Source organism: Lepidothrix coronata, unplaced genomic scaffold (assembly GCF_001604755.1).
Source record: "Lepidothrix coronata isolate B3197 unplaced genomic scaffold, Lepidothrix_coronata-1.0 Scaffold159, whole genome shotgun sequence".
In the NCBI taxonomy this organism is placed as follows: Eukaryota; Metazoa; Chordata; class Aves; order Passeriformes; family Pipridae; genus Lepidothrix; species Lepidothrix coronata.
The window spans coordinates 938,322-950,215 of NW_016690339.1; the positions used below are offsets into that span (position 1 = coordinate 938,322).

General features: G+C 40.5%; 1 protein-coding gene across 1 annotated transcript in view; it reads left to right on the plus strand.

The window, feature by feature from the left end:
• Positions 1 to 11,894, plus strand: part of SLC38A1 (solute carrier family 38 member 1) — a 42,340-nt gene that overhangs the window by 5,901 nt on the left and 24,545 nt on the right. The window contains exons 2-4 of the mRNA XM_017829183.1: positions 2,851 to 3,063; positions 10,511 to 10,586; positions 11,150 to 11,265. Coding sequence (XP_017684672.1) covers positions 2,945 to 3,063; positions 10,511 to 10,586; positions 11,150 to 11,265 — 311 coding nt within the window. The 5' untranslated portion in view covers positions 2,851 to 2,944. The remainder of the gene's footprint in view (positions 1 to 2,850; positions 3,064 to 10,510; positions 10,587 to 11,149; positions 11,266 to 11,894) is intronic.

The following is an 11,894-nucleotide window of genomic DNA, read 5'->3' on the forward strand; positions in this document are numbered from 1 at the left end:
TCTTAATTTTACAGATGGAGGTGTTAAAGACATGTTAGTTTTTCTTTGCCAAAGATCTGTGATGAGTTCATGCCATGACAATGAAAATTTCGGTCCCCAGCCCCACGACTCTCTTCTCACCCTCCTCGTGTTTTGGCACTGAGATGAGGTTTTCTCATACTTGGAAGTGCAATGCATTATTTCACTCAATTTTTTTTTCTTTCATGGTTTTATTTTGGTGTTTTTTTAGTAAATCACCCTAGCAAGAACCTGAGGCAGATTCAAAGATGACTGTCATGCTCCTTCATGAACAACTTGTCTGCCTAAAAGCTGGAATCGACTGAAATGATTACTGATGCTTCAGCTTGTACTAAGATTTCACTCCATCTTATAGAATCGTAGAATGGTTTGGTTTGGAAGGGACCTTGAAGATGATCTTGTTGCAACCCCCCTGCCATGGGCAAGGACACCTTCCACTACATCAGGTTGCTCAAAGCCCCATTCAACCTGGCCTTGAACAATTCCAGGGATGGGGCATCCACATCTTCTCTGGGCAACTTGTGCCAGTGCCTCACCATCCTCACACTAAAGCATTTCTTCATAATATCTAACCTAAACCCACTGTCTTTCAGTTTAAAGCCATTCCCCCTTGTCCTATCATTACATGCCTTTGCAGAAGTCTTCATTCAATTAATTTTCTGTAGAAGCAGAGTTTTGGTTAAAACAGACAAATCTTGTCACTCCTTACAAATAAAGCAGTGAGCTATGCTCCTGCCACTCTGGCCCTGCAGTGTTTCAGTGACAGAGGGCCAGAGCAGCAGCTCCTGAAGCCGGAGCCGCACGTCAGTGAGCTGTGCAGCCAGCTCTCCAGTGTGCTGTTTACCTCACATGAGTGCTAATTTCAGCACCTGCTTTTGAAACACTTCATGGAGAATTTATTAAGCACAGGCAATGTCAAGGCAGTTCTGAAAATCCTCCTGGGGCACCATGATGCAAAACAGTGCCCAGAGGAGAAGCTTCTCTGCTTGAATCTCAGATGAACATTGCACGGGTTTGTAAATGCCAGGGGATACAGATCCTGGTACAGAGGTTGTAAAGTCTCTTAAAGAATATTTTATTTTAGGAATTCATGGTCACAAGAAGCTTGAGGATTCAGTGGGCTTGATCCTTGCCATCTCAGCAGTTGCCATCTCCTGTGGCTTTATCCTTTTATAAAAAGATCGTGCTTCTCTTCCAAAATAGGTAGACTATTTTATCCCTGCAGTCTCCTGAAGACTGTTCCAGAATGTCACTGCTAAAACTACCCTCTGCTTGCCAGTCTGCATTTGTTTATCAGCAGCCTAAATCAATGGTTTTAAAAATATTTTATTGTGCTAACATTTTAATACCCGAGCAGTTTTCTCCTGGTGTCTGTGGTGGAAATCTCTTCTGTAGAGGAGTTAAAAAGGACTCAACTAACATGCCCCAACCTCTGTCCTCACAACAGGCTGTACCAGGCCCTGTCAGCCACCATAACTATGTGCTTAGTTGCTCTTTCAGTGGAAAAGAACAGATCTTGCTCTACTGTTAGCCTTGAGACTGGCCTTTAAACTGCACCTGAAGTTTAGACAGGGTGGGCCCTTGAGGAATTGTTAGGAGCACATGTACATTTTAAAACTGCATTTCTGAGAAAGTATTTACAGGGAAGAAACTGCTCATTCGCAAAGTCCTCTTCTGCGTGGTGGAGATGTGTTATAAAACAGAAGTATTGGCTTCTGTAAACTTAATTTGAAACAGGCAGCTGTCATAACTGAACAAGTGAACTACATCCTCCTGTCTCACCCTGCAAGAGCTGGGTATTCTCATGCCTCTTTGGTTGCATGCAAGCAGTTCGATGGCTTTGAGGTAACCCTGAGAAATTTAAAAATATTCCCAGATTAATCTGGCGTCTGAGTGTTCACCACATACCCCAAGGTGAATAGTTGTTTGGCAGTACTGCAGGAAATTCATTCACAAAATGGGAATTGAGAGAGTTGTGGTGTAGGAACTTGTTTGTGAATAGCATACTGTTGCCTCACTACCACGCTGGAGTTGTATCTCAGCTTAGAGTGGTTGGACTCCAGAAAATATTGGTCTTTCAGTTGATTTGCATTGCTGATAAGGAAATACGTAATTGTAGCAGACTTCTCTGATCTGCCTTTAGTGTTATTCTCGGTGCTTTTATGCAACACATCTATCAAAGGAGAGTTCACCTGATCATCTAGACAGTAACTGCTTGACACAAGGTATACATTACTCTTTCTCCCATGACGCATGAGCTCAGGGATTTGGTTTTGTCTGCTTCTGTCCTTGGTTCATTATAAGTTTAACCATACACAAAGCATCATCTATACATCCATTTTACCAAAAGTGTGTTGGAATATAGGTATTAGTAGAATGGGGTACTGGGATAACTTGCTTCCTCTTTCCACTTAGCATCAGCACGGACACAATGTGCTTTATATTTTTAATTAAGAATGGAGAACATACAGAAGACAAACACCAAATATCAAAATGTGACTTGGATAAGCAAATAATTTTTATTCCTTATTTTGTAGGCAGTTCATCTCTTTTTCCTGAAACAAACAGGCTTGGTTTGCTCACAAGTTTGTAAATAAAGTACTGTCTTCAGCAGTTGGTTGGAGGACAGGGTAAATTTCTAAGGTTTATCTCATTAAGGCATATACGATTACTACTGTTCTGCAATGCATTGAGGTTATAACCTGAGGTCCATCTAACAATACAAAATTGCATGGTAAGGATGGTCCCTCCTTGCAGGTTTCACTGGTTTCTGGTGATATTTCCTGCTGTTGGTGGTATACATCTTATGTTTTTTTCTTGTGTTTTATTTAGGTTGCTGACACTGTGGTTGCAGTTTATTCACAAGATACCAACCAAACACTAGTATTTGAAGAACCACTTGGATAGGCACAGTTCCTCACCCAGCATGCCTTTCAAAGCTGGATTAGAACTGACTGAATTGCAGAATATGACTGTCCCTGAAGATGATAACATCAGCAATGATTCAAATGATTTCACAGAGGTGGAAAATGGCCAGATAAATAGGTGAGTATTTTTCCACTGACGTTTCCTCTGCTAAGAAACACACTGTTTAAAAACAGCATTTTAATTTTCAGTATATGTCTTGAATTATTCATTACCAAGTCATGCTTCATTTGAAGATGTAATTTGAATTTCATACGTAACATCTGTTGGGCATAGGCTGCAATAGGAGATAAAGCAAACAGAGTGGCAATTTATTCATCGTTTTGAATCTTTCAAATTAGTCTAATAAAATTCACAAACATATAATGTAGCAAAAAGCCAACATTTTGAAATATCTGCTTGCACACAGCAAGGAAGTAATAACAATTAATACAGTGGCAGAATTTGGGGCAAATCTTCTTGTTGGCCTTTGATCCCTGATATGACAATTTTTACCTGTCTGGCCACATCCATGCATCCAAGCTCCTGGAGATTTACAGCTGGTGTGGTTGGCAGCAAGTGTAGTCCCAGTCCATGTTTGCAATTTGGCAAGATAAACTGGGCAGCAGTTTGCTCCCTTCAGGCAGCGGTGGCAAGAAGATGGTAAAACAGAGTCTTACACCTAAGTCATATCAAGTTTCAAAAAATGCATGAATACTGGCGAAAATTGCTAGTTACAATTATTAGGCTGTTGGCTTTTTCTATAAGCAGTAGTCATTTCCAAAGAGCTGCCTTTTCCACCATAGAGTAGTTCTCCAGCCCTTCCTGTCAGACTTCAACAGGTGCTGAGCCAACCAGTTTGTAGCAAAGACCTGCTGACAGATTCTGTTTGGGTTTTGTGAGCTGTAAAACAGGAAGCTCTTTTTTGATCAAACTTCCTTTTCAAATATTGCAAACCAAGGTGGAGCACATTGGCCACCTAGTAACTGCATGGGGATCCAGCCCTTTAAAATCTTCTCTTGCCCTTTCTTCCTTTTGGCAGCATCTTCTCTGGCTATCTGGGAAACTCACTTTTTTACTGTTGAAACAAAACTTAGAGCTGTTTTTTCCCAAGTGCGGGTAGACTCTCACAATTGTGTGGGGGGACAGGGAGCTTGGTGACAGGTATGGGAATAAGCAGTCAGCACTGGCCATACCATTCACGTAGCAAAACCAGACAGCCATACTGTGGGATGGAGCAGGGGGCCCTGGCTGGTGGTGTGGGTGAGCCCCCAGCAGGAGGGTGGCAGCCTCCCCCCATCGCCCGCCCTGGGGAAGTCCTGGGGACGTAGCCAGCAGGGCGTGTGGTGGTGTGACCACAACAGCTGCGCTGATGAAGATTAGAGCTGGTCAGGAATTTTCTGATGCAACTGCTTTGATGGAAAGTGCCAAAACGAAATGCAAACCACTTCTGTTAAAAAAAAAAAAAAAAAAAAAAAAAAGGAAAAAAAAAAGAAAGGGAAGAGCACGACACAAAAACACTCCAACTTTGCCAAAACAACACAGTTCCAGTATGAACCTGCTTGCTTTCCTGCTGGTTCACGTTGTAAGGAGAGGAGCTCATGGGCTGACAGTAGTAAATTTGCTCCGTTTTGCCTGCTGAGAATTTATATCCTTGAGAGAAGGAGTGGTTGTACCAGGCTGGCTGCACCTCCCCAGCACTTTGGCTGGTGTCACCAGTAACTGTTATGGGGGAAAACCCTCTTGGCACTTCATCTTTCAGTGAATGTTTATGGAGGGTGGGGAAGGAGTGTGCCATATGTGCCTGATTCTCTGCAGTCACAATGTGCTTTGTGGAGTTACGACGTAGTAAGCATGACAAGAATTGAGTTGAATTCAGACTGCCTGCGAAAGGAAGAAGAAAAGTGGGGTGAAGGAAAGAGAGTCAGAAACTCAGAAGCATAATTTCTGATTAATGCTCTGGCTCTTAGGGCATATGAACATATTCCAGAATTTTCTATTCCTTTCTGGATAACTTTTTTTCTTCTGCAGACAATCATTTGGTTGAGGATATAGCCCATTATAGTTCTCTATTATCCCACTGCCAGGGCTCTCACGGGACAGCTACTTACATCCCACCCATGAGAATTTTGGTCTATATATCCCGGTTTGTTCGTATTCCACTCCATGTCTAAAACAAGTTTCAAGGCAGCTCGTGCTGACCACAGCTTCCAGTGCAGCAGCATGTTGGCACCAGTGCAGCCCTGTGAGCATCCCCATGTATGATGAGCAGGGGGACATATCCTGCTCTGCACCCCATGCTGAATGCATCCTGAAAGGATGTAGTTATTCCCTTTCTATAACTATCTTGGGAAACACTGTTTTTCCATGGAATAAGAGGTTAACAGGCATAGGGACTAACACATTTTGTGCTGCCTGGCACATGGTGTGAGGCCTTGTGAAACTCCAAAGTGCATCAAAATCAGTGGGACTTTTTTTGTTGATTTCACTTGAGCTTTAGATTAGATCTGTAATTTTCAACTAGCTTGCTTTTTTTATTGTTTCAACCTGTTTGATTTTGCATACTGTATTTCATTTTGAACATTTTTTCTCCCACTGCATAATTGTTCAAGCTAAATATAGAACAGAGTTTTAAGGGTCTTTTGGAGAAGGTATACCAGGCAGAAGCTGATTCCAAGTCTGATTGTAAACTCCAAATAGTTCTTGATCTTGGAAAAGAATTCTCTAGTTTCCTTTGGATTTCCAGCCTTTTCCAGGCCTAAATATACAGTTGTATGTAGGGAGGGGATATTGTTTTGAAGAGGCTGTACTGAGAGGGTGGTTTTTTTGTATGCATATGTTGAATGGAAATGCCAGTCTAGAGATTTGCATCAAATTCAGACATGGATTTGGTGATTTTTAACCATGTCTCCTGGCTATAAAACTTTACCATCTCTTCACATAACTGTAAATCGGTATTTAAATGACTTATTTCTTATCTATAGCTATGACAATGCAATACTTTCAGGAAGCTGATATCTGAATGCCTGTCTTGGTTTACAGCTACTAGTAAGTCATCAGCACCCCTTGTTTTGTTAACAAGGTTGTTAGTAGGTATACCAAGATCTGGTCCAAGTTTCATAGTGTAAGTCAGACCAAGCTTTCTTCTGCATTTCTTGTTCCGGCCTGCCCTGGAAATCTTTGCCACTGCTCAAGTTAGCATGCAGTTTAAGAAGCTGCCTAAGGATAAAGTTCTATCATCTTAGCAGAACTAGCTTTTCCTAAAAAATGTTTAAGGCATCATCAAATATCATTTTAATTTAATTATGTTTAAACATATCCAAGATAGCTAAATGGTTTCTGGCTAACTCTGCTTAGCCAAAATGATTAGGTTGGAGATATCACCTTAACCAAACATTTTTCATTGAAGTCCTTTAATAAATTAAATTTGGAAACCATAGTTTAAGATCATCCTTTTAAAATCACTTTATCAATAATACTAAGTTTCTGCTTTGCACTAAATCAATCCAGGAAAATAATTAGATTAAGATATTCTTTCCAAGCCAACTGTGAGGCTTCATGCATTGCAAGGATGAGCTCATTATATCTTGGCCAGGATATTTCATTTATGCACCTGAAAAGTTTTGTATAATCTGTTCATACTCAGCTGTGATACAGGAAACACAACAGGAAAGCAGAAACATTTAAGAACAGGTTATGTCTTTTAATGATGAGTAAAGCATTTGAAATGAAGACAACAAACAGCACAAATGGATTTCATGCTTGTCAGGCTTTGATGGCACAGGCGGTCCTGCAGCTCATTGCCACAGCACCTCTCACAGTGGCCTTTGGTCCTTGGGAGGGCTGGGAGAGGCTGGCATAAACAGGCGTTTCACTTAATTTGTGTCATATTTTTAAAGGTCAAATATACAACATTCTGTGACAATGAATGGCTTGTTGTCTAAGCATGTCTATTAAGCAGAGCAGATGCGTGGCACAGTTTAACTAGAAATTCCAGTATTTCAACATATGTTTCCTTTCATATGCTATGGGGGGAAAAAACCACCCTGAAATGAAAAAAGAAATGTTTACAGAAAGCAGTATCTTGGGAAAATTAAAATACCTTCCCCCTTACACTTTTTTTTTTAAATTTTATTTTTATTTAATTTAAGATCAGTAATACTTTCCTTTTATGGAAAATTTGTCTGTTATATGGTATGGCTGTACCACCTCCCAAGCATTTTGCCAAAGCAATCTTCTTGTCTGGACTTGCAGGTTAAATTGCCTGCAAAAGCAAATGCAGCACAGGCAGACCCCACATCCCCCCACACTACATCACTGATGAACTTTCTGGAAAGCAATCCTGAGGCTGGAAGATGGCCTAGGAAGCACCCCATAAAGAAGCTGGGCTCAGTCCTGTGTAGTTCATGGTTTGGGAGCACAGTAGCCACATTCCCACGTCTGACTTTGCCCTCCTGTACACATCGCACAGCATAAGTGGAGCAAAATGTGCAGTGTGATTTGGTAAACATGGGGTAGATGAGGAGTCCAGCTTGTAATAGGAGTTGAGAGGCTGGACAACAAGCCCACTCCATTTCTAATGTAGAGCTAACTCAAAAGAAAGTACTTTGGATCAATTTATCAAATCAGGCTAGTTTTCTCAAAGTCCCATCCGGAAGGAAATAACATGTTTGTTGGCCGCAGAAGATACTGATTTTGCAGAAGCTGTTTACTTTGTCAGAAATATTCTAATGGAAAGTCCCACGGTAGTTTTTATATTCAAGCAATATTTCTCAAGTGTTGTCTTTATCGTGTATTAGTTTTTTAACAATAATTTTCATGGAACTCTAATACCAGACAGCAATAATAATAGTATCTACAAATTTGTTATTTTTGTAATTATTAAGGGGGGATTGGCTGCAGGGGGATGAGCAGAAGTGGGGAGATCAGACTAATGACTTCTGTCATAACTCTTGACAAAATCTAAAATGACACATGATCTCCATAAATGACAGAAGAAGGCAAAGTCCACAGATGTTCCCAGCAGCAGTTACAAATCCAAAAGAGATAAAGCTCTTCTCTGTGTTCCTGCCTGTACAAATTGCCTGCAGGGTGTTTCAAGAGAGAGCTGGAATGTCTTTTTCAAACCATTCACACTCTGCTGCCTGCGTTCAAGAGATGAGCTTTAAACAGACATGAAAAAGAAAAGCACATGCTCTGAATCAAGTTGAGATTTTATTCCATGAGGATGAAATACCTACAAGGTGATCTTTGGAAAGTTAATTTCGAACAGTTTATTTTAGAAGAGGTTGCTTTTCACTTCTTAAAACAGTGGGGGGTGTTCAGCCATCTATTCCAACTGTGTTAGCACTGGTAAATCTGACATGATGTCTATATTTTGCAGCAAATTAGTTGCTGAAGTTAGTATTCAAAAAATACGGGAGAAGCCTATAGTTGTTTTTTATTGACATAAAGGAAATCAAAGCAGACCAGTGAGTAGGAGTCAAAATTGCAACAAATCCAGGAAAAAATACTACATACATTTTGCCAGCTATGCCCGGATTTAAGGGATAAACACAAAATATTAAAGACACTAAGTCCAAGTGTGTCAGGTGTGGAAGCCAAGTCAGCACCATTATAACTGCATGATTTTGCCATAGCTGTGCTAGCATATATCAGTAGTAATTAGGCCACAGCTGAGGTAGTAGGGAAGTTTGATAGAGCTCTGTCTTTACGAGTTCACCTGAATACCACTGGATGTACTCAGATGATGTGCAGTCTCGAGTCACAGTTTGAATTATACATCCCCAGCCAGTAGACGTTCCCAGCTGTGGGAAAGGACCAGCAGTGCTGCTGTTTGTGTCCAGTGTTGTTTGTCTGTTTTAATCTAAGAAGAGTCAGCTTAATGTTCCTACAGCTAAAACAGCCTCTGACACTTGGTGACAGCCCCTAGTTAGGTATGTGACATGTACAATGGCTGATGCATTAGCCAGTGCAGACTAAGAACCATCTGTGGATTAACAAAGATGCCAGGGACTTAATTGTGCATAAACCTTCAAAAGATGAAAAGCTGAAAGAATGCTTTATACAAACTAAAAAGTTTGCTGAAGAGAAGATCTGCGAGAAAATAACAGCTCATCTAAATCAAAAGTGTTGTAAATCCCAAGGATGCCACCACAGCCATAGGAGGACAGTAAGTTCCTAAATGTGGATACATCAAGGACACAAAACAAGTAAAGGGTAAAGAGAAAGAAAAGCTGTTTGTTCCATGTTTCCCTGCACAGAAATGTTGAATTTTGCAGTATGATGAATTCAGTAGTGAGTTTTGAAAGACACTCAACTGAAAATCTAGTAGCCCGGAACAGTGCAGGTTGCCTGGTTCAGGATGGTCTAGGCAGTGCTGACTATGTGTGGCACATCCTCCTGTTCTTAACTTCAGACCTACCAACACTATGTGGCAATTTAGGGTTTCAGTGGCAATGTAGGGTTTTACAGTGTCACCCGACAGTGAGGGGACAGGTGGAGTCTTTGAGGGATCCTTGGCAGAATGATGATAGCAGTAAATTATAGTTACAATTAAAACTTTTTTTTTTTAGCAGGGTATTATGATTAGTGTAGCACAGAGTTTAGTATTTGAATGGCACAGGACTTCAACAAACTGAATCAATGTAGTGCAATTTATATAAGTATTATAATACAGAATTTATAGTATAACTTAAGATTTATAATCACCTGGACCCTCAGCAGATGGGGTCAAATCTTAATACATGATTTGTTTTATCAATGTACAATCATAATCTAGGCATAAAAATCATGTAAAAGAATATAAGTCACTCCCTTATTCCTTGGAGGATGCAGAGGACAGAGGGGTGTTCCTGGCCAGTGGCAGCTGCAGTCCCAAGTTCCCCACTTAGGCCCTGTAACTGCTTGATTTTACAGTCAGCGCTAGGGGTGATGTTGTGCTTCCCCTCTTCTGTGAAGGGGTCATCACCACTTCCTGGTGGGCTCGGTGCCTGGGACCTTCCAGGCTGGCAAGGAAGGAAGTAATCGAGTTGGCGCCCAGGCGTCTTGAGGTCGATAGGGAGGGGAAGAAGAAATCTGATTGGTTTGTCTGCTTGCTTCACAGGACCTTCAGGGTGTGATAATGGGAGAAAGGAATGAATACATGACATGCTTGGTCACAGAGAATGGCTGCTTGCCTTACAGAGTAGTGTTAGTTATGCTAACCCCATGAACAGGGCTGGGAGCAGTGGGTACTCCTCATAAGCATCTCTGCAGGATACCTGGAGAAGCATTTCCTCTTAGCATCTGTGCAAACAAATTGCTTTCCCATCCACAAAATTGTTGTTGCTACTTTACAAAATTGCCTAAAAGACCATTCTGTGTATATATATATATATACATTTATTCTGATGATCTTGTGCTGGTGTTACCTTTACTGATGTCCAATGTACACTGTATTAGTGGGGCATAATCTGTTATGAGTTTGACCTCTTTTCACACACAGTTTTTATACATTGCTTATTTTGTAATCGCATGCTGCTCATGGAATTAATGTGTTCACATTTTCTAAGCACTTGCTGGAAATAAATCCTCTGACTTCTTTCAGCAAGTTTATTTCAGATCGAGAAAGCAGAAGAAGTCTCACAAACAGCCACCTGGAGAAGAAGAAATGTGATGAATATGTAAGTCTCTCTCACTGTTCTGTTCCCTGTCGAAAGGAACTCCGTGTTGTGTATATGAAGGGCCTTTAGATATCATCTTCAAAAGTGCTGGCCACACACAATTGTAACTGTATTCAAGTTTCAGTGCCTGGGAGCAGCACTTAAATAAAACCCCAAAACAAACCTCCAAGCATTTTGGTTGGGTTGAGGCAAGGGAATCCCTCTGGCCTGTGTTGGGCAGGAAGCTGTGGTGGTTCCTTATGGCTTTACCGTATATAAATTATGTGCCTAAGATGTTTCACAGGCATAGTGAAAGATGGAGTTTAAAACTGAAATTGTGTATGAGTTGTGTATTGCCTATAGCATTTACATCAGTTTACAAAATCTATTGGACAGCAATCAGAATGTAGCTCTGACAGGGTTCAGCAATGCTTTTTCCTCTTTCAAACCAATTTTTATTAAGTAGTTTCCATAGGAGTTGTTACTTACATCTGATACATCACAAAACATGGAGTTTGAAGCAGAGGTGCATTTCCCTGCTCTGTTCCAAGCTGTTGCTGACACATCTGTCTTTACTTCTCCAGATCCCAGGAACTACTTCACTGGGGATGTCTGTCTTCAACCTTAGCAATGCAATTATGGGCAGTGGGATTTTGGGTCTTGCTTTTGCCTTGGCCAATACGGGAATTGTCCTTTTTCTGTAAGTATTCACGTGATGAATAGCTGATCTCTGTGGAGTTTCACTGTGTTTAAAGAATGTGTGCACTGTCAGCAAGTGGAGGGATTTATAGTCCGTCTGTAATGAAGTACAGCATTCAAGCCTGAAAATATTAGCTACAAGTTTCAGACTTTTTTTTTTCAGTCAAATATTTTTGAGGAAAAAGCCATTACTTGTAATGCTAGGGAAAATTAACTCCATATTATTTACTACAGACCTAGATGGGGATTTTTCCTGTGCTCCGCAAGCTATGCATACATCAGAAATATTCAGTAGTAATAGCTGCAGTGGGCTAGTACCTTGTTCTTACTTATGTCACAGGATCTCCAGAGCTTTCTTCAGAGTGTGGTACAATAAACACTCTTTTAAAAAACAAGAATATTTATATTCCTTTATAAGTTACATATAGTATTTTCATCTCACACAGTTTCTTCATTTTTTTTAGGTGAGTACTTGAGAGCCAACATAAATATAGCCAAGATTTTGGTATAGAAAAGAGTTGAGGCAGAGTACTTAACTGGCAAAAAAAAAGGCTTTTTATAAAGGAGAATTAAATAATTTAAAAATGAAACAGTGCCCTTGAATGACTAAGACACTTATTTTGGATCTCA